Genomic DNA, 22,734 nt, shown 5'->3' with positions numbered 1-22,734 from the left:
TAGATAGCTTAGTAGTGGAACAGAGTCACAAGTCAAGGTGTGGTGGTGGTGGTGGTGGAGTGAAGTATGGTGGAGAGGGTGAGGTAGGAGACGCCTTTATTTCGGAGATGAGGAACTTGGAAGGGATATCAGATATCAGAAGCCCTGTGGCTTCTGTTGTCACACTGAGATAAGGCATTCTTTTGATGTGGCCTTAAAAGCTTTGCAGTAGATATGAAAGGGTCAGAGGGCTGTCCGGATTATAACCCTTCCAAATGGTGTGCTTTACTGAAATGAACTGTTCTCTGCATAAAGCTATGCTTATTAGGGGACATTTTTATTACATGTAACAGAGCATATGCCTTCCTTCAGGACTTGGAGACAATTCCCCTGAAGAAGAGTATTTCTGAAAATCAATTAGGATAGATCACTGTTGGGCATATTTATTACACAGCCAGCCTTCAGATTTGCTGGTAAACATTAAAAAATTCTAACGTTTCTCACTGGCCTTTGACCATCAAAAGAATCACTGGTAAATGTCAGCATCCACTGATTTCCTGATATTGTTTACCTTTCCTTTATCCCCAGTGGAAACCCAAAGCAGATTACACAGTTCTCTTCCTTTTATCCTCAAAACAACCCTGTGAGGTAGGCTAGGGAGAGGGAGGGAGGGAGGGAGGGAGGAAGCAGGTGAGAGATTGACTGGCTGGCTGGCTGGTTGGCAGTCACAAAGTGAGCTACCATGTCAGATGGGGATTTGGACCTGGGTCTCCCAGATCATAGTCCAAAACTTCAACCACTAGACTAGCTTGCTGATAATCATGGAACTTCTTAACATGGCAGAAACATATGACTTTGAAAAACAGTTTAAAGAAAAAAAAGAACACTGGCCAGGTAACTTATAAAGATTTAGTAATTTATAAAGGTTTATAAATCATGCATATCCTCCAGATTACATATCAGCAGCAGAGACGAAGAAAACATGGAAAATAATATGGCAAACCACAGTCTGTTGTGACCTGACTTCTCGTGCCTAACCAATGGCAAAGAAAGGAACAGGTACTTAATTCTTAGAGGGACAAGCCTGCAGAAAACTTTTTACCCCAAAGTTTTGGTTTGGACTTCTTCTAATTGTGTAGTTACAAGCGGTCAAATTGGAGTCCCACAGGAATCTTTCATGCCAGCAATGGAAAAGTGGGGGGTGGGGGGTAACGAGAGGACCAAAGCCCCAAGCACTACTTCCTGGGGGGCATATTGCTGCACCCCCTTGCAACTGGGCCCTGACCCCATTCCAAGCCAGAGTACAGTAAAACGCCAGCCATTCCCATACTCCACGTGGAGTTCAAGAATAGGGCAGGCGTTCCACCCCAATCTGCACATGGAGTTTGGAGCGGCCCATTTGCTGCTGGCTTCAGTAAGAAGTTCTATCTAGAGAGATGGAGGCAGAGAACCCGGAGCCTTCTGGCCAACTATTTGCTTCTGGTACCTCTACAATCTCTTCTGTACCCCAAGACTGGAGAAGACCAAAACATCAAGCAGGACCCTGAATCAGAAGGTAGACTGCATGCCCAGCCACCTGCGGGCTCCCATTGTACAAGATAGGGGAGGGAGCTGATATTATTTGGGTTCAGGCTTTGCTCAGCAAGGGATGTGAGGCAACCGGGCACTGTTGTAACTCCTCATAATAGTCTAGCATTTGTTGGTCAAAGAGGCTGGGTCTTTCTTGAGATCTCTGGACAGCTCCACTGCTAACTTGCTGTTTTGTATTTCCTGTTGTTGACTGCCTTCCAGATTACTTGGACAGCTCCTTTGCTGATCCATGCTAAGCTGCTAGACAGTGAACCTTTCAGCACAAACCAAACAAAACGTTTTGAGACAGGAAATAAAATATTTGCTCTGGGGAGTTCTGCATGGGTTTTAGCCCAAAATGTTCTGTTTCCTGCTTCAAAACATTTTATTTGCATGCTGTTCCCAAGCAATTCTTTTTTGGGAAGTGGTTTTCTGGAAGTGATTCATTCGTGGAAGTATTTTCACTTGCTGTATGGATCTCTTTAAAATGTTTCCCACCCAGCTCTGCAATCCCTGAACTTCCTAGTCAGTACCATTTTCTGAGCTCCTGCCGGATTTATGTCGGTTTTTAAAAACATTTTGGAAGGTTGTATCTCCGTTACTGAAAAAGGGTTTGATGGTAACCCTCGAATCTGGGTTTCCTTGACTATACTCCCAATGCCGAAAAAGGGATTCCAGAAATGTATCCCAAATTTGGGGATTTAGGTTGAAGGTTGGAGGCTCAGGGTTAGGATAGTTTTGAGTCCAGCCAGGATTCCTGAAATACGTCCTCAGACTTCAAAGGGTGATTCAGTAGTTTATTTGTGCTCCCACTCTGGATGGAGAATGTGGACAGACAAATGGAAGGGTTTTTCGAAGAGATAGAAAAAGTGCAGAGAAGGGCAATGAGGATGATTGAGGGATTGGAGCACCTTCCTTATGAGGAGAGGCTGCAGCGTTTGGGACTCCTTAGTTTGGAGAGGAGACGTCTGAGTGGGGATATGATTGAAGTCTATACAATTATGCATGGGGTAGAAAATGTTGACAAAGAGAAATTTCTCTCTCTCACACAATACAAAAACCAGGGGGCATACATTGAAAATGCTGGGGGGAAGAATTAGGACTAATAAAAGGAAACATTTCTTCATGCAACTCGTGATTGGTGTTTGGAATATGCTGCCACAGGAAGTGATGATGACCACTAACCTGGATAGCTTTAAAAGGGGCTTGGACAGATTTATGGAGGAGAAGTCGATCTATGGCTACCAACCTTGATCCTCCTTGAACTGAGATTGTAAATGCCTTAGCAGACTAGGTGCTCAGGAGCAGCAGCAGCAGCAGAAGGCCATAGCTTTCACACCCTGCCTGTGAGCTCCCAAAGACACCTGGTGGGCCACTGCGAGTAGCAGAGTGCTGGACTAGATGGACTCTGGTCTGATCCAGCAGGCTCTTTCTTATGTTCTTATGTCGTGTCTATGTAGCTACATAGACATGACCCCTAGATAATTGCAGCACGAGCCTTTGAGACCTCATAGCATCGGATCTAAGAAATTTTTAAAAAACCAAAATGAAACAATCACAAAATGGCAGCCAGGACACGTTTTCAATGGGCTGAGTGCAAACAAACAGGGGTGTTTTTTTAAAAAAAGTTTGCAAAACATTTTCAAGGGCTTGTGTGGAAAGGTCCAATAATTGCGTGTGACAGGCAGACTTCCATATCATCACAGCCCTCCGAAGCTGGCCAGCAGAGGGTACTGTGTAACCAATGAAAGTTTGCAAGTGGTCAATAAAGCTAACCATAGACATTAAAAATGCTGGCAACCTAGCTGAAGTTACCATGTAGACCTATAAATGGCAGCCCAGGTTTCAAGGGATGCTTTTACTGTGCCCCTCCCCACTTTGATTTGACTCACACAGATCCCTTCTCTTAATTACATAATAACGAGTTTATCTTCTCTTCTGTAGAAGGGTTCACCAGTGAAATGCTGTCAAAGTATACAATGGTTTCATAGTTGAGCTTGGCCACAATTCTCTTGAGAACTGTTATGCTGTCCCACTGGACAACCAGGGAATCAACCCTGGGGCTATTTGTGAGCAAAACATGCACTCTTGCCACTGTATTATAGTCGACCATGGATCTGTAGTCATTCACAGCATTCTGCCTATGGCTCAGCAAGGTCTAGTGTGAACTGACACTTTCACAATTGTGGCCATTTAAAAGTTTCAGTTCATTGATTTAAAAACCAAAACACCCCCCCGCCCCCACCCGGGCAAATCCCCTTTGAAAGCTGCTCCTAAGCTGCCTCTGCTTTTCCCAATACAAATCCTTCTGCATTCAAAGTAACTAGTTTTGCATCACTGAGCCAGACTGAAAGTGCAGCGTACAAAGGGCTAATTCAGCCTTGCTGCTTTGGAGATTTTCATTCAGTAATCTCAGCAGCCTGATTCACCAGTCCCTGCTTGTGATTTTCTGCATACAGGCAGCAACTCATTGCTTATGGAGATGGCTGCATACTTGGCCACTTGCAGACACATGGTCTTGGTCACTGCAGACACATTTGAGGACCCCGACAGCCACATCTGAGAAGATTTGCCAGTGCTGTGTGCTCTGATCAGAAATCTAAAAAGACCCTAATCTCTCCTATTCAGTGTTATGGTAATGGCATCTACCCTGTTTCCCCGAATATAAGACATCCCCGGAAAATAAGACGTAGTAGAGGTTTTGCTGAAGTGCGAAATATAAGGCATCCCCCAAAAGTAAGACGTAGCAAAGTTTTTGTTTGGAAGCATGCCTGACGAACAGAATACAGAAATATAAGACATCCCCTGAAAATAAGACATAGCGCATCTTTGGGAGCAAAAATTAATATAAGACACTTTCTTATATTCGGGGAAACACAGTAATTATGATTCAGCAACCGGCAGAAGACAACATCTTTTCATTGTAAATCAACAGAAGCTGCTTGCCATTTGCAAAACTGGAATTCCGGGTTTTTGAAGTTGGTACGGCTTCCATGGTGTTGCCAAGTACAGACTACGGCCCTCAAGTGTGGAATGAAGTGGGAGCAGCCATAGCCTGAGAATTTAGACTTTGGCTATTGTGGGTTTTCTGGGCTATGCGGCCATGGTCTTTCAGCTTTTGCTCCTAACATTTCGCCAGCATTCATGGCTGGCATCTTGTTCCTAATGTTTCACTGGCGCCTATGGCTGGCATTTTGTGTGGACAAAACGTTGGAAGCAAACACGACCAGATCATGGCCACTCAGCATGGAAAACTCACAACAGCCAGTTGATTTCAGCCATGAAGGTCTTTGACAATCCATTCTGCCATGAAAGCTTACTGGGTGATTTGAAGCCACTCCCACAATCTCATCCTAACCTACCTCATAAGATTAGTGTTGTAAGGATAAAATGGAAGAGAGGAGAACTATGTTATAAGCCGCATCTGGTCCCAATTTGGGAGAAATATCTCTAGTGTGGTATAGTGGTTAAGAACAGTGAACTGTAAACTGGAGAACTGGATTTGATTCCCCAATCCTTCACATGAGTAGTGGACTGTTGCCTAATGAACCAGATTTTTTCTTCCTGTCCTACACATGAAGCCTGCTGAGTGACCTTGGGCTAGTCCCAGTTCTCCTCGGACTCTCTCAGTCCCACCTACATCACATGGTGTCTGTTGTGGGGAGAGGAAGGGAAGGAGTCTGCTCTGAGATCCCTTAAATGACATGATTCTGATACAACTAGCAATACTAGAAAAAGCAGATAACTCACTACAAATGTATGGAATCCAGAACCAAACAGAAGTGAGGTGACCTGCCATTACAGGCACAGATACAGTCTAATTAGATGCCTGCAAGCTCTAGAACATCCAGACTAATAGATTGTGACAAGTTCCACATGTACAGATGTCATTATTTGCCTGACAAGGGCAAAAGCCCAGGCCCCAGTTGCAAATTGCTGCTGATTATGTTTATTGGAACTTGGTTTGAAAATGGAGCAAAGAGCAAGTGGAAAATCTGCTACCGCTGGCTGGGATAGTCAGTGCTAAATAGCAAAAGTGTAAAAGGGTTCTATACAGCAGTTCTTGAACTGGGGTCTGAGGACCTTTGGGGATCCACAAGGAAGCCTAGGGGGATTTTCTCCTGTTGATTGACTGGTTGATTGATTTCTTTTATACCTTATATTTCTCTCCAGTTAGAACCTAAGGTGGTTTACAGCATTCTCCTCTCCTCCATTTTATCCTCACAACAGTCATGTGGAGTAGGCTGGGATGGGAGTAAGTTTTTAAATTCAGGTTTTTTAGACAGAATACCTTAATGTATTTCTGTGTTAGGGTTGGATCCTACCAATTTTTCTGCTGGTGAAGGAAGAGTGAGGGGTGATTATTAACCACCAGATCATGGGACCCATGGGCCCAAAAGCTATGCAAGACATGACCTGCAGTGCAGAGGAGAACTGGGTCAGATGACATGGAAAATCTTGTAGGATTCAACCCTTTCATTATGACACGAAGTATGTATGTGTGTGTGTGTGTGTGTGTGTGTGTGTGTGTGTGTGTGTGTGTATGTATATATATATATATGCACATATATATATATGCACATATATATATATATATGCACACACATATATGCACACACATATGTGCACGTGCATATATATGTGTGTGCATATACATGTGTGTGCATATATATGTGCATATATATTTGTGTGCATATATATGTGTGTGCATATACATGTGTGTGCATATATATATATGCGCATATCTATTTTCTTTACATGTAGAAAAATGATGTGGACAAGACCCAGTGAGAAGAAAGGGGATAGGTCTCAAACAGTTTCCCCTCCCTATATAATGATAACATAACAATGGGAGCAGAAGAAAATAAAGTTTCTGACTTTAGGATAATTGCTGCAAAAAGAAAGCAGGCAGAACCCTGAAATATGAATACGAGGAGTCACCAACTCAAGAATCCCAGTCAAAACGTGGCCCTCGGGAGAGCTCCATCCTGGATTTCAGCAGTACATGCAAATAGGAATTCTGTGAGAGCAGCAACCATTGCAAATGCAACAGGCCATGGGGGGAACAGATGCTTGGATCTCAACCTGCCTCCCCTTCTTTAGCTAGGGCAATCCCTTCCTGATAAACCGAGGTCATTACCATGTGGCTCTGTGTCTTTGGAGAAAGCATCCTTTGCCAGACTGTTTAGATTGAACCTTCTCCTTCTAATTCAGTTTTCATTTACTTAGAATTGAAGCTCATTACTGTTAATTGTGGCTGAAGTTCTAAGCTGAACGCATCAAACGGCTTCCAACTTTGCCGGTATCTGAAGAACAATTTGCCCCACACGGAAATGCTAAGATGATTCATCTATGTCGATGACTTTTAGCTGGCTTGTTTACAGGCTCGACATCTTGGTTTCACCCTGTTAATTATCTCCCCACCAAGGCTGTGCTGAAACAAAACAAGCTGATAGATTTCCAGCCTTCTGCTAGCTTTGATTCCCCCTTTCCCTGTGTCAGACTTTCTTTCTTACAAGAGACAATTTTGTGCAGGTGGGACAGAGCGAGATGACATTGATCTACCATCTAAGCATATTATTGACCTTTGACCATCTACCATTTACTTAATAGAGGCATCAAAACAAGCAGAATGTTAGGTTTGGGGACAGAATGCCAACATGCCACTACCTCCGGCCTTCCCCCTTCGCCAAGACACTAATTTGCTTGACAAAAGTTAACGTTGTCATGGGAATCACTGGGGTGACAGAAGAGCACATTTCATTAGTTCGGTGGCAGGAGGAGTGGGTTCACCTTTGAAATGAAATGTTCCAATTAACTGCTTTTCTATATTTAGGATTCACTTTGAAATATGATCTTTATCGTGATGAAGCAACCAATGCTGTGCAAAGATAAACTCTAGCACAGCCATCATAAAGGGACAGAAAAAGGGAGGGAGGGAGGCAGGGAGGAGAAGAAGTAGTAGTATGACAATGGAATTCAGCACCCGCCAAAGACCAGTGCTAGAATCAATGTTCATTGAAATCTATACATTTCATGCATTTAGGTCAAGTATGGAGAACAGCTTTGGTTTTCGTTCTTAGCTGGTGAAGTGAGGAATGGAAGGTGACAGGGACTACTGGAAGGTCACTGCAAGGACTGTAGCGCTACGAGTGGGTGCAGCAAAGAACTGAAGGGCCCCAACGTCGTTGTAACAAAGGGAGGAGAGCGATGAAGTAACTTTACATAGTTCTGTGCCTTGAGCAAGATCCAGTAGAGACTGAGAAAGAGAGATCGATCTCAGCGGTTAGAGCACCCTTCCTATCAGTAAAGGGTGCAACACTGTAGGTTCGCTCCAGGTAAGACTTAGGTCCCTTCCGCACATGCAGAATGATGCACATTCAATCCACTTTCACAATGGTTCGAAAGTGGATTTTGCTATTCTGCACAGTAAAATCCAGCTGCAAAGTGTATTTAAAGTGGATTGAATGTGCATTATTCTGCATGTGCGCAAGGGGCCCTAGAGATCTTCTGGAATGACAATGTATTTAATTGATTTGTACACTTCTTTTCCCCCCAGTGGGGACCCAAACAGCTTACACTGTTCTCCTTCCCTCCATTTTATCCTCATAACAACCCTGAATTCAATTTTTTGGGGACTATTCACATGGGATGGAAGTTATATTTATGCCCTGCTTAACAGTTTCAGGATGTCTTCGGAGGGCACATCTAGGTCGTTCACGAAATATGCTGTGACGCAGGTTTTCGATGCATGTTTTGGGCACAGCAAATCAGCCACAACGTGAAAGATGCTGTTTACATTTTCCTTGTCAGTTTTTGTCATTTGTCCCATCTGTTAATCTGGAATCCTAGATTCATCTTCGCAAAGGTCTGCAGCATGCTGAATGGCATACTAAACCATTATTGCAAACTGACGAACAGAGAGGGAACGAGTGGTTGAGAGGAATCAAAACTCTAAGACACAAAACAATTAGTGGCGACCTGGAGACAGCCATTACTGTTCACAAAGTAATGGACACATTGGTATTCTGGTCTCGCCTTCCAGTTTAGTTGGGACATTGCTCATACCGCACGTGTCTTTCTTGGTGGCATGATTTGAAGCACGCCATGGCTGCTGTCCCAGCTGTATGAAGCACCCTATGCCACAGAATTTAGATGGGCTTTAATACCCTACGTTCCAGTCGGTTTCAAAGCCCCCGTGTTGCAAGCCACACTGCATTTTATCACTCTCTGATAAACCAGAGTTCTTGCATGACAGTCGCAGAATAATCAGTACATCTGTTTGCAAACCAGTCCGGATAATACTGTCAAGCGTTCACTATGGTTACAGTGACGTGAAGGAGATATCAAATTAAAGTGCAAAACACGTACAGCTGGGACTGTTCTATGAGGAATCAGAGACTGGAGGAAGTAGTCGTTCCTTTGGTGGAAGACTACATCCAAGAGAAGATCCATCACTTACTGAACTATGGGAACGAGAGTTGCCAACTTTGGGTTGGGGAATTCTTGGAGACTTGGGGGAGTAGCTATAGGGAAGGATCTCAGCAGAGATGTGATCCAGAGGTGTAGCTAGGTAAAATGCAGCCCGGTGCAAAAATCTGAGTTTTGCGCCCCTCGCCCTCCATGGGCAGCCGCTGTGATGCTGGAATCCATCCCCAAACAGCATCACTTTCAATGGTGTTTAAGTTAGGGAGCCCAGATTCTCCTTTTTAATCCACCTTAAAGGGAGAATCTGGGGTCCCCAGTTAAAACAACACCCTGAAACAGCATCACTTTCACTGTTGTTTTAACTGGGGACCTCAGATCCCCCCTTTAAATCCATGCCGAAGGGGGTGGATTTAAAAGGAGAATCTGGGGAAATTTGGAGGGTGCCTGCTGTCAGGCGTGCAATTGTTAAGCTAGTAGCACCAAACTTTCAGGGTATATTTAGGAGGCTCTCCTGATGATACCAACCAGGTTTGGTTAAGTTTGGTTCAGGGGGTCTAAAGTTATGGACCCTCAAAGGTGTAGTCCCCATCTCCTATTAGCTCCCATTGGAAACAATGGGGGATTGGGCACCCCCTTTGGGAGTCCATAACTTTGGACTCCCTGAACCAAACCTCACCTGACTTCATCAGGAGATGGTATCATCAGGAGAGTCTCCCAAAAAATCTCTTAATTTTTGGTGCTGCTAGCCTAAAAACTGCGCCCCCTGCAGGCCAAAAACTGAAAAAACACTTGAAATACCGAAAAAACCACAAACAGACCTGCAAATTTGTGCCCCTCACAAGGGGGGCACCCGGTGCAACGTGCACACCCTGGCCCCCTGGTAGCTTCGCCTCTGATGTGATCCCTAAAGTCCACCCTCCAAAGCATGGACTGGAGATCAGTTGTAATTCCTGGAGATCTCCAGACTCCACCTGGAGGTTGGCAACCTACCCAGAAGTGATGTTGCAATGCAAGCAATGACAAACAACTTCTCTTTGGGTCTTCACAGCCTCACTCCTCGAATACTCGATGCTTTGAAGTGTGGCCTCCCCAAAGTAGAACAGAGAAATGCTGCAAATAGGCGAGGGAGAACTGAGTGAGCACAGAAAATGGCACCGAGGAGATAGTTCAGGGAAACAGAGAAGTGTGGGAAACGTAGTCAGTATATCGCACAGCAGTTGCAGACATTTTCAAAACATTTTAGCCAGAGAACCATTTCAAAAGGGGACTCATTCAAAATGTTTTGAGGCTGGAAATAAAACATTTTTGGCGTTAAAAACATTGAAGGAAACATTTTATTTCCGACCTCAAAATGTTTTAAATGAATTGTGCTGAAAAACCCATTGATGGACCAATGATTTGATTCAGCATAAGGCTGCTTCATTTGTTATGTTTATATCCTTTCCATATCCTGTTTTTAAATATTGATTTTATTGACACTGTTTTTGATTCAGCATTGTACAGTTGATTTTTCCACACATCTTACTGCAAAGGCATAGTGCAAATAATGTCAATCCCTACATTCAGTGTATCCTTGAGAGCTTAGTGTTTTTCTAGCCACAATTCTAAGCGAGCAAATGCAAAAATGGGAATTATGTACAAAGGGCGCTCAACAAATCCTTCCCAAAACTGCAGGAGTCTCATATTCTTGATGACTATGATCTTTAATATGCTATGCAAATTTCCTACTAAACCTCAAATGGCAAGAAGACTTGTTCAACAAGGGAGGCTAGAGTCCTGAACAGCTTGTGTTTGCACGCTTGTCACAGTAATGTCAGGATGACAGAAAAATGCTGCCAAATGTTAAATGCAATGTTACCAAACAAATGGCAGAATATTGATCTAGGACTCCCAATGCAGCCTGACACATTTAGAAAATGGGCATTTTGGCCCTGCTTGCTAGTTGTCAACTGGAAAGCAAGAAATTGCCTGATTATTGCCACAGTATTGTTAATGTTTTCTAGAATGTGCTATTGTAGAATCTGGTCTATAAAAAATAAAGATAGGATGAGGAAGGGCGATGGGACATATGAAGAAGATGGGTTTTTTTTTAACACTCTGCTTTTCTCTACTATAAGGAGTCTCAAAAGAGCTTACAATCACCTTCCTTTCCCCCTTCTCCACAACAGGTACCTTGTAAGGTAGGTAGGGCTGAGAGACTGAGAGAACTGTGGCCCAAGATCATCCAGCATGTTTCATGTGGGGAATCGAACCTGGTTCTCAGATTGGAATCTGCCACTCTTAGCCACTACATCACACTGGCTCCCTATATATGGTAACAATGGCCATGAGAGAGAGATACTTGAAGGGATAGTGAATCCAGTTACGATAGACTTTTCATGCTCCAGTGTGTTGGAAGGTTGGTCTGGTAAATATGACTCAGTGTTAGGACTCAAATAATTTAACAACTGGTTGTTTACAAGCACCATTTTAACAACCGGTTCTGCCAAACTGGTGCGAACCTGCTGAATCGCACCACTGCTTCTATCTGAAACTAACTGGAGGTTCTTGTTGCTAATATCTGAGAGTTATGAGGTCATGTTTTGGGTCACAAGACTGCCACTTGTAAATTCAGTCTGAAAATTCCAGGAGCCATTCTGATAAATGGCTTTGATAAACCTCTCTGTTACTCTAGCTTACACCAATGGCCATCATGTAGTCTCTGTCCCTTTCATATGTCAGAAATTCTTTGAAAACACCATCTGTCCCTCTCTTCTGTCATTTTCTATGCTCATTTTCCATCTTTTCCATAAAACGTATGGGTCCATTCCTTATCTACATAAGAATGTAAGAAAAGTTCTGCTGGAACAGCATGCAGATGGTTCAGACTCCGGTTTCTTCAGTTTGGTCACTGTCTTGCCAGGTCTGCATGACTATGTTGATACTGGCTTGGATTCTGTGCCATTGGATTGCATCAGATTTTCAAAAATGCCCCTTGCTTGTGGGTCTTCTGAGATTCTCTGGTTTGACATTGTTTCTGCTGGGCTTATTGATTCTGTTTGCATTGGAGACTTTTTATATGTTTGGCTACTTTAGAAAGTATGGAATTCTTTTTCCTATAGGAAACAGTGGAGACAAGTAGGATGGCTGGAGTGGGGGGCAGCTTTTCAGGGATCCGTGGAATTGGATTTCATGGTCTAATTCACTTGAAATTTTGGAGGAGGGGTCATCAATGAATAGGGAATACTAGATCCCTTACAATTTTGGGTCATTTGGTTGAAAAACAGTTTATCCAGCCACCACAGAGTCCTCCACAAGGAATAATGGAACCTGAATCATTCTTGTATCCTGAAACAATTTTGAAAACCAACTTCCTAAATGGTATTAGGGGGTCTGAATACCACCGAATACCAGTAGTTAGGCCTTCATAAAATCCAAACCATCTCCCCCCGCCCCATTTTTTAAGCTGTGCATCTCTCCTCGTTTCCCATAATGGCCAACAAGTTATTACCAAATACAACAAGATACTACCAGAAGCAGGGCATAGAAAGCCAAATCTATGCCCGTTGTTGTTCCAGTAAGTAATATAGAGTGATACAGTGCTTCTAAACATGGAGGTTCCACTAGGACTAGGCCATAGAAGTTAATAGTCACTGACAGCTATATCTCCCAAGAATTTCTCTAATCTCCTTTGTACAGCTGTCTAAATTAGTGGCCACCCCATCATTTCTTGGCAGTGAATTCCAAGTGAAAGAAACTTAAAAACATGTAACTTCATTGAAAAAAATATTTATCTCTTATTATCATTACCACTTCTAGCAGAGGTGTAGCAAGGGGGGAAAGTGCCCGGTGCACCTCCGCCCCATCCCACCCCATTCCCGGAAGCACCGCACCCCCGGAACACCCACATCCTACCCCACCCCCGGAACGCCCTCACCACACCCCCACAGGGGCATGCGCCACACACACCCCTGTCCCATTGGAGCTACGCCTCTGGCTCTTAGAGTCACTGGGCACTCCTATCATTACTTTACTTCTCCCCACTTTTCCATCTATTGTCTAGAATGCCAAAGTTTAGACTGGAAGCTCACTGAGACAGAGCTGGTTATTTCCCTCCCTATGTTACTCGGTGTACATTTCAGGTAATGTCTAAGAGTAATAATAAAATACAAATATTTTCTTGCAGTGCATCAACCTCACACGGTGCATATTCTCACGTTGCATGCACTGTCTGTAGTCTCATTGTGGATCTCACTTTTTGCACAAAACCATCTGCAGTCATGAAATATTTTAAACCTTTCCTACCAAACCACCGCCTTTCTGTCAAAAGAAACCACACATGCATGAGGCCAAGTGAGTGTCAGCCAAGTGAGGCTGAAAAACCAACTAAAACCATCATTTGATGCAACTGAGAGCAAAGCACACACAAATGCAAATGTCCAGAGCCCTTCGGTAAGTATATGATGACACTAAATAAAATGACACACAACCAGAGTCTATTAAAATTCAAACTGTTAGCAGCCTTTTTCAATGGGAATTCAAGGCTCACCCCCATGTAAGAGAACCTTAAAACAGAATCCATCCAGATATACATGTTCAGTCATCTATGTTCAGTACAACAATTGCAAATATATGAATATCTTAAGTTGGGTTAGGTCATTTAGATGAATCATCACAAGTCTTGATTCGGAGATGCTTTAAAAAGTACACCACTGTACGGTGAGAAGGAGAAGAGATGACCATCTTACCTCTTCCAGTGCCCATAATGAATCAACCCGTGGCTTGATCTTCTTCTCGTTGTACAGTGTTATGAGTTTGTCCATTACATTGTTAATCAGGCCGCTTCGGCCCTGTTTGAAAAGCAGGTTTAAGAGAGAAAATCCAGCCATGACTTTGTTCTCTTCGTATAGCTTGATTGGGTTGACTTTCTCCACTTGCCACCACTAGAGACAAATGGCAACAAGACCAAGGTTAACAAGGTCAATAAGCATAAAATCACGGGGCTCTGAGTTATTTCTCCAGTGGTGGAGAGAAACCTTTCCCCAGCACTTACTACCAGAAATCTATTAATGTTTGGCAAAACCATGGATGGAACCTGGGACATTCTGTGTGAAAAGCAGGGGTTCTGTCACTGAGCCACACCCCTTCCTGTGCATACAGGTTCTTAACAGAAAGTGTCACTGAAACTTTGATGGTTATGAGAATTCATGCTTCTACAAGGGTTGCCACGTGGCGATCTTGCTGTCTCTCAAATGTCACTGGAATACTTTTTTCATTCTCTCTGCTATTGAGAAAAGTTGTTTGCTTCACTAGGTGGTAGCAGACAGTGTCCATATGGGCCAGTGCATACATTTAGTGGTTCTCATGTGACTGGATTCAGAAGTGGAAACAGCTGCCTCTAAAACTGTAGCCTGATGGAGAAAACGTGTAAGTGATATTTGTATGAACAGCTCCTCCAAGGGAGAACTGTGTCTTTGTCTCGCCCTGGATTCTGTGTTGGGCTGGCTTGGAAAGTTCTACTGATGTCACTGGATTAAGAACAGCTTCAGATACACTACTCATGATATACTATCAGTTTGTAAAAAAAGCTAACTCTGTGTAGAGTTGCCAGCACCACCTTAAAAAATAATGGATGATTTTGAAGGCAGTGTCTAGGAAGGGTGGAGTTTGGGGAAGATGTAATGTCACATATAACTTCTGGATGACACTGTAGGAATTTCCTCTGATCCCTGTGGTAAAGACTACAGAGAAATGTGGATATTCCTAAAGAATTACTACAGAGGGCATTTTCTCCTGCTCCTCAGCTTATCAAGGGTAGGGAGGGTAAGGGCTGATGCTGGGGGTTTACCTGCTGAAAGCAGACAAATGACATGTCTAACTCCATGTGCTCCAGTTGGAAGCTACAGGCAACCCCAAAGCCAATATTGCGGGGGGGGGGGGCACCCAAGGAATGAATTTTCTTCTATGATTCAGTGCCTCTAAAAAATTTTTTTTCTGGGCCCCTTTATTGTACTGATGTTTTTAACTTGCCACTTCTCTCCAGCATTCAGAGCAGCAGATATACAGTCCCCCATTTCACCCCTACAATGAACCTGAGAGAGAAAACATGACAGCCCCGGAATCATTCAGGAAGATGCCAACCGAAAAGGGATTTCTCTCTGGATCTTTCTTGTTTAAATTCTACTGTCTATCCAATAAGCCAGACTCATTTGGAAACCTACAGCATACCAGGTGTTCCATTTTGCCTCTTCTCCACAATATCCATTCTTTCAGCAAGATGAGACAACAGAATTTGTCTGAGAGACTCACCCTGTTAGTTTCAACACAGGAAGTCCCATTTTGTTATCTTCTGAAAGAAAACACTGCTGCCAGTCATGTGGATCACTTTTTGAAAGTGTCTCTACCTGAATTCACACAAATATTATGCTCTTGACTGTCACTCATTCTTTTATACTTTTCAATGCAATTAAGTCTGCCTAAAGGCATCTTTGTGAGAGAAGCAGCCAGAATTTGCCATAGGGCCCAATTCTTTTTAATTGAAAAACAGGCATATTTGATAATTTTATTTGTAATAGTTTAATTAAATTAGGATTAAAAGCAATTTAAGTTTTTAAATTAACAATTCAATGCACTTTTAAACTTCTTTTTAATGATTTGCCTTAATGGCTTGCTCTGTTCCTAGTGGGTGCCATTTTTTCTTATGCTCAATATCTGTTCCACAGCAGGGGTTGGTAGAAACTTGAAAGGATTTAAAATCAGTGGAGTTCTTCACTCTTTCTGGATAATAAAAAAAGTTAAATAATAAAAAGCAATCACTAAGGACTCTGACAGAGTTGTTGCTTTTTCCACAGCCTAAACTTTCTGCTCATTTAGCTCCTGGCTGATTTTTCTAGTTTAAAAATTCAATGACGTCTGGCTTTTGGACCTGAGTGGCCAACATCGTTTCTTCTAATGGCTGATGTGTTTCACACTTTTGACAGCTCTGGGTCTAGGTAATATTTGTCAAACAATTACAAGCTGTTACGAAAAGCATCCCTTTCCCTCTTTTGGCTGCAACTCTGCCAGAAAAAACAAGGCAAACTTAAATAATGTTTTGTGCCTTTCATTCCCAAGAAGATGTGATGTAGTTTACAGGCAGCAGGGGGAAAAATTAATGGAGGCAAATTAGAGCAAAACTAGATGATACACAGTCAGGAATGGAAGAAGTGTTACCAGCCAGACCCATGGTGGAATTTGGGGTGTGTGTGTGTGTGTGTTTTTAAGACACAGTATCTCTATCTTTTTCCCATATTAGAGGATCCTAGTAATAAAGTTCCAAAGATGGACACCATCTCCTATATTGGCTCAGTGATACCAATAGGAATAAGGTCAGTTGCCCTGAACATTCTGAACTAGACACTGGTTCAGTGGTGCTATGCGCTAGCTGCTTTTCACCCCATCTCCTTGGAGCTCAGCACAGACACTGAACTCTGCTTCTCTGAGCCCTTCCGCTCCAAGATAAAGTAATTATTTCCTCTACCCACACTCCATGATATTTTCCAAATGTTTCCCCTCAACTCTATCTATATTCTAGGACTGTGGATTCTCCATTTGTTTACATTTACCATAGCTGTGCTTGTAGGTTTATTATTTTACTTCTTCTAAATAAAACTTGTTAAACTTCACTTTCTTGACTCCTGTGGATTTCAGAGGAGAAAAACCCACTGTAAACAAAAGTGGAAAAGATCTTGTGGTTACCCACACTCACAATGCAGGTCTGTCCCTTGCTAATTCCCCCATCTAAAAGAAGGCACACCGGACCATTTTAGGTAACAGAGAGGCATGACTGTAATCCTAAACAGAGTTATACTCTTCTGTGTCTTTTAAGGTCACCAGACTTAGAAGAGAACAATTCTATGTAGGACTGCATCATGACTTCGAACCTAGAAACACTAGCAGTATGTATGCAAACTTACCCCTTATTTTCAGCAGTTTAGTTTGTTTTTTGCACAGAATCACATCTCCTAAGCTACTTGCTTATTTACAGGAAAGAAAATAAATAATCTCTTTATCAGGATGGGAATGGGTTTAAGCAGTGTCCTTCCGGCTATTTCTCAGCTCATACTGGTATTCTCCCGCAGATGTTTTTCATTTTAAAAAACTTGGGAAGATCTTCATGCATCTCTTGTCTAGTTTGCTACTCAGATTGAAAAATCAAACTGTGAAAAAAGGAATTCTGGGAGTGTGGGAAATAGCAGGAAACAGATGCATAGCTACCACTTAGGAGAGCCATGAGGCTTGTACTTACTGATTTTGCAAAGCTGAAGAAACTTTTGGTTTCCCCAGTAACCATGTTTGATGAGCCTGAAAAATAAAAGGGAAAGGGGAGGGGGAGAAAATTCATGAGCGCAGGCACTGTGCATTGTGTGCCGTGAGCAAGAGGCCTGACAATTTTGGCAGTGTGAGTCAAACCGAAACATCCAAACATAAAATCTTCCCAAATAATGATTCAGATGGAATAGCTCCTATTCTGTTACAGGAACTGCTCCAGCCCCTAACAATCACTGAATTTAAATGGATATAAACATGCAGTCTTCCGACTGATTTCCACAAACCTGGTGTATATAAAAAGGATAGCTGATAACAAACATCCTGACATGAACCTCCCAGTGAAAAGCTTGATATGTTGGGTTAGAAGAGTTGGGCCATTAGGCTGTATGACACATTAGGTTTACATCTGCAGAGAGTATGACCAAGGATGGGAGTGAGGTGGGAGGGATCTCAAAGACACAACCTAGGGAATTTGCCTGCATCACTGCAGCCACCAAGCAAGCCAACCAACTGAAGCTTGAAATGAGACACAGAACCATTCTGGAAGTGACCACTCACAGAACTGTAGCCTGGGCTAGCCTAGAAGAGGCATGTGACTGGGGGAGGCAATCAGAACACCACTGGAGCTACCGAAGCTCTGCCTCAATTGGCTCCTCCTTCCTAGTGGACTATAGTAAGTGAACACTTCCATGTCATTAGGACTTCATGCTGTAGAACTGACCCTTTGCCTTAGCATGACAATGGCTCCTCACACCCAGACCTAGCGTTTACTAAGTAGGATCTGATCCCTGGTCAGAATATGACCACATTTCTGGCTCTGGTGTTCCAACTTCCTGCCCAGTGAGGTCAATTTATACATTTTACATGCAGGTTAGGTTTAATGACCCCAGTCTACATAATGCGAGTTGCAGACTGTGTTTAGGGAGTCCAATTCAGTCTGGGTCCACAGTGCTCACGAAGAAGAGGCTGTAGCCTTTCCCCCTCCCCATTAACCATCCCAAGCCTGCAAGGGGAGGGACAGAATAGAAGCTTAATAAATGAAATAAACGTTCTTTTCCCAATTCTATTTGGCCCACTGTGTAAACCCACATGTTTCCAAAGCCTCTCCCAGAACCACTGCAAGTTCTGAAAAGTGTGTGTGTGTGTGTGTGTGTGTGTGTGTGTGTGTGAAGTCACTTATCCACATATGTCATGGTTCCAATTTGAATCTGGCCCCAAGTACAGGAGAATAGAGGGAAACCTGCAACTTCCAACAGGGTGGAACCTAGAACTGGGTAAAATAGAATGTGTGGGAGACTTGGGGGCAGAGAAACCAGAAGAAATTGTGGTAGCTCTAACATAGATTTACCATCTATTCCTAGATCTACCACTGTTGCTTCCAGGTTTTCCCCTGAAGTGACATCATCATGCTTACAACTCTAGAGGTTTGGCTGGCCTGGAGTTGAACTGGCAGATCTTAAAATGTTGTATGTTTGTGTCTATCAGTGTTAGAGAAGGATTCTACTGAACTGCTGATTTCATTTGGGGAGTTTACACATATTAATGATACTTAACCCCTGCTGAAGCCACTGCTATGGAGTATGAGGAGTATGATAGTGGATAAATTATTCACACAGTTCTAAATTGATTGACTAGGTAACTGTCACTTACCATATAAAATATAAGTCCCAAGGGGTTTGAGAAGACCAAGGCCTTTCCCTGTGTTTTCTCCGCAAAGGCAATCCAGAACAATGTCTACACCATCTGCAGAGATTCTGGAAAACAAGAAAGAGGCATTTTGCAAGATTCTCATCAAGGTAAGTGGAATTAAAACAAAGAAAGCTAAAACTTGAACCATGAATCATACATGCAGTGGCTGGTAGAGTCATCTGAACCATAGTGGCACAGTAGAAGCCATGATGTAACTATTATATATATGGATCTGTGCAGATGATCTTTATGGGGAAAGGCTGGCCTTAATAATCAAGTATCTGCAGTTAAATATTTCAGGTGGCAGATGCCAGAAAATATCTTTGCTGGTTTGAGACCCTGAAGAGGCACCTGCTATCCTGGCAAAATATACTAAGTGAGGTGGACCAGTGACCTGACTTGGCATCTTTTTGCATTCTCTAGTGACAGAGGCCAAGCTTTGCATGCAGGAGACTTCTCCTGTTTTTGACATCTCCGGTTAATTGATCTCAGGTGGCAGAAGTCTGCTTCTAAACTAAATGAGCTACTGCAACTCAAAGTCAACAGTTCAGAGCTAGATGGATTAGTGGTTTTGTTACTTGAAATGATGGGAGTCTGTCCTTTAAGAGTGGGAGAATTCGCAAGGGCAGACTCTTGGCTTAGCCAAAGGTCGGGCAATCTCAAGATTATCTTTGTTGCCAATGTATATAAAAGCCAGTTTTTGCAAGGAATCAGCAGGACAGCAAATAAAGTTTAACCATTTTATTTAGGGATAATAGGGCTACACAAGCGCCCAACAATCAAAGCACCACACACAGTCCTAGATACAAGCAGTGTTAAATGAATAGGTTTGAAATAAATGAAGGGAATGGGGGGGGGGGAGGAATATGGGTTATAGTCACTTGATCTTGGAGCGGAAGGGTCTGAGGAACAGAGCTGAGTGACCCGAGCTTAGCTTTGATAGAAGAAAGAACAATGTGTTGTGGGACAATATCAACAGAGAGAGAGGTGTCCAGAGGTATTGAACAATGGCTACTTAGAGAGGGAGTTTCTTATAGGGAAAAAGGGACCCTCAGGATTATCCAGAGTGGCCCTTAATCTCCCAGGAAAAAGAGGAGTCCTGCCTTTCTGGAGAAAGACAAGAGGCATACATCAACCTGGAATATTTGCTTTTCCTTTCTCAACTAAAATGGCAAGTTCCTGCTTTCTGTCAGGCTTTATACTAACCAGAAGAGGCCAAACTGGTTTGAACTCTGCAATTATACAGCGCAACCGAATCAATGGCTACAGCAGTAAATGATTTTTTAGAAGTAACTCCTTTTAATTAAACAGTTATGAAAACCCTCAGTGTAGTTTACTGCAGATAATTATACCCCAGGGACGGTGGACAGCAGTAGATATACCAGATACAGTCTAATTCTTACATTGATCGCATGACAGTGAAAACAGTCTGAAATGGGCTAACAGTAGCAATAGTCACAATCAAAGCTAAGTTTTTAAGTGTTTTATTATTTTTTCATTTATATAAAATATCAAGAATAAAGTTCAGAAGATTTTGAGAGAGGCAGTTCCTTTCAAATTTCCGCTTGCTAGTATCTGCAGATTTTGATTGGTTTTAAAGTTTGTGGACCTTTTCAAAAGTCCTACAATCACACTTATCAAATTTGAGATTCCCAAAACCTGGGGAGGCAAGGGTTAAGCTAAACTCACTTTTCTAGTCAACAGATCAGTCCCCTCAGTGAAATGCAGCTAAGAGCTAAATGTAGGGGCTTGAATGATGCATATATTTTTTTTCTTTTCCAGAAACCAAAAGCCCAGTTCTCAAATAAGAAAGAAAGTCACAAAAATACAGAAGACTTTCTCCTATGGTTTCCTTGTGCCCAAATAGATATTTTCAGCCTTATTATTCAGAAGCAAGCAAAATAGTACAATTGGCATAATTGAGTCAGTGTAGAAGGGATCATCTTGACCCAAGTGGGCCAGATTTCATCAGATTTCAGAAGTTAAGCAGTGTCAGTTCTGGTACACCATAACTTACTTGACTTGGTAGCACTTTCTACCAACAGAAGCAATCATGCACTAACTGGTAATTGTTGGTTTGCTTTAACTGCTGCAGACTTAAGAAGAAGAAGAATTGAATTTATATCACCTCTTTCTCTCCTGTAGGAGACTCAAAGGGGCTTACAAACTCCGTTCCCTTCCCCGCTCACAACAAACACCCTGTGAGGTAGGTGGGGCTGAGAGAGCTCTGAAGAACTGTGACTAGCCCAAGATCACCCAGCTGGCATGCGTTGGAGTGCATAGACTAATCTGAATTCTCCAGATAAGCCTCCACAGCTCAAGCGGCAGAGTGGGGAATCAAACCCGGTTCCTCCAGATTAGAGTACACCTGCTCTTAACCACTACACCACTGCTGCTCCTAGCTATTTGATGGTACTTGACTACAAAAGTATAATAGAAAACAATGAATAAAAGGGTAAACTCAGTTCAGTGAGGGCTCACTTCCCAATAAGTATACTTAGGAGCAGAATCTCAAACACAACCTTCTTGAGGCCAAATCTTCACAGGCAATTTTGAATTGATGTAGTAAAGTCACCAGAAAGTCACTTTTCCCTGTTATTTTTTGTAGTGCTATCTTTGGATAAACCCAATTGATATAGTGGAATATGATATTCATTATTTTCTGAAAAGATCCAATGTATGTTAACTGGAAATAATCTCATTATCTGGCCTAAACAAGATTTCTCAAATACAAGGGAAGACAGAAGTTTATAACCTGAAAAACCATAGATCCTTAAACTTCTCCTTATTAATATGCTGCCATTTTCTGAAGTTTTTCCAGCTATGAAATATTTTGCCTTGTTTAAAGAACCAACTTTAATATAACTGGTGGTCTCCAGCACAGCCTGCACCACAGTTAAACAGTCAACTGCCCCAGAACACAGAATAGCAATGAGAAACAATATTGAACCAACCCAAACACTTAGATATGCAATAGCACCACCCACTGGCAGGGATGCTTATATGACCATTACAGTTTTGGTTATGGAGACAGAACACCCAACACTGTTGAATCTGCTGCTCCTGGGTTCACTGTCAAGGTGTACTTGTGAGAACCCATAAGAATCTAGCTGGCTGGCATTGGAAACACAATGATGGAACACAAGGCCTTGGACTAATTTAGCAAGAAAATTCTTCTTAATTGAAAGCTAATTTTGGTTAAGGTACTAAAGTAGGCAAGATTAGCCGTTTTCTAGATTCAGACATAGAAAGTCTAGTGATCATCTTCATGCTATATACGACTCAATGGTACAGCTAGCCTCTACCCAGGCCAGGCCTTTTACGGCCCTGGCCCCTGCCTGGTGGAACACTCTTCCTCCATCTGCTAGGGCTCTACAGGACCTTGGGGAGTTCTGCAGAGCCTGTAAGACCGAGTTGTTTCACCAGGCTTTTGGGGAGGGTGGCTGTGGATTTGCCGCCCCTCATGATACCCCCCCTCATGATACCACCCCTCATGATACCACCCTTTGATTCTGTTTATGTTATCCTCTGCTTTTTGCCAAGTCTCCCTTCTGAGCCTGGGGTCGGGCGCCGCCAATAAATTTTTATATGCCACTGCTACTGTATTTTAAATGATTTAAATGCTTATATATTTATTTTTCCTATTACTGTATTCTCTATGTGCCTATTGGACTCTGTTCACCGCCCAGAGCCCTTCGGGGATTGGGCGGTATAAGAAAATTAATGAATAAATAAATAATAATAAGTTCTTAAAGAAAGCACCATTGATTTTTTTCCTGC

At 42.6% G+C, this 22,734-nt stretch overlaps 1 protein-coding gene across 1 annotated transcript in view; it reads right to left on the bottom strand.

Moving 5' to 3' along the window:
- Positions 1-22,734, bottom strand: part of VAT1L (vesicle amine transport 1 like) — a 78,926-nt gene that overhangs the window by 21,368 nt on the left and 34,824 nt on the right. Inside the window, exons 5-7 of the mRNA XM_048515402.1 lie at positions 18,916-19,019; positions 17,243-17,298; positions 13,704-13,898 (exon numbers count right to left, since the gene is read on the bottom strand). Coding sequence (XP_048371359.1) covers positions 13,704-13,898; positions 17,243-17,298; positions 18,916-19,019 — 355 coding nt within the window. The remainder of the gene's footprint in view (positions 1-13,703; positions 13,899-17,242; positions 17,299-18,915; positions 19,020-22,734) is intronic.

The sequence above is a fragment of the Sphaerodactylus townsendi genome, linkage group LG14, assembly GCF_021028975.2.
Source record: "Sphaerodactylus townsendi isolate TG3544 linkage group LG14, MPM_Stown_v2.3, whole genome shotgun sequence".
NCBI lineage: Eukaryota > Metazoa > Chordata > Lepidosauria > Squamata > Sphaerodactylidae > Sphaerodactylus > Sphaerodactylus townsendi.
This window is presented reverse-complemented; position numbering and strand designations above follow the sequence as displayed.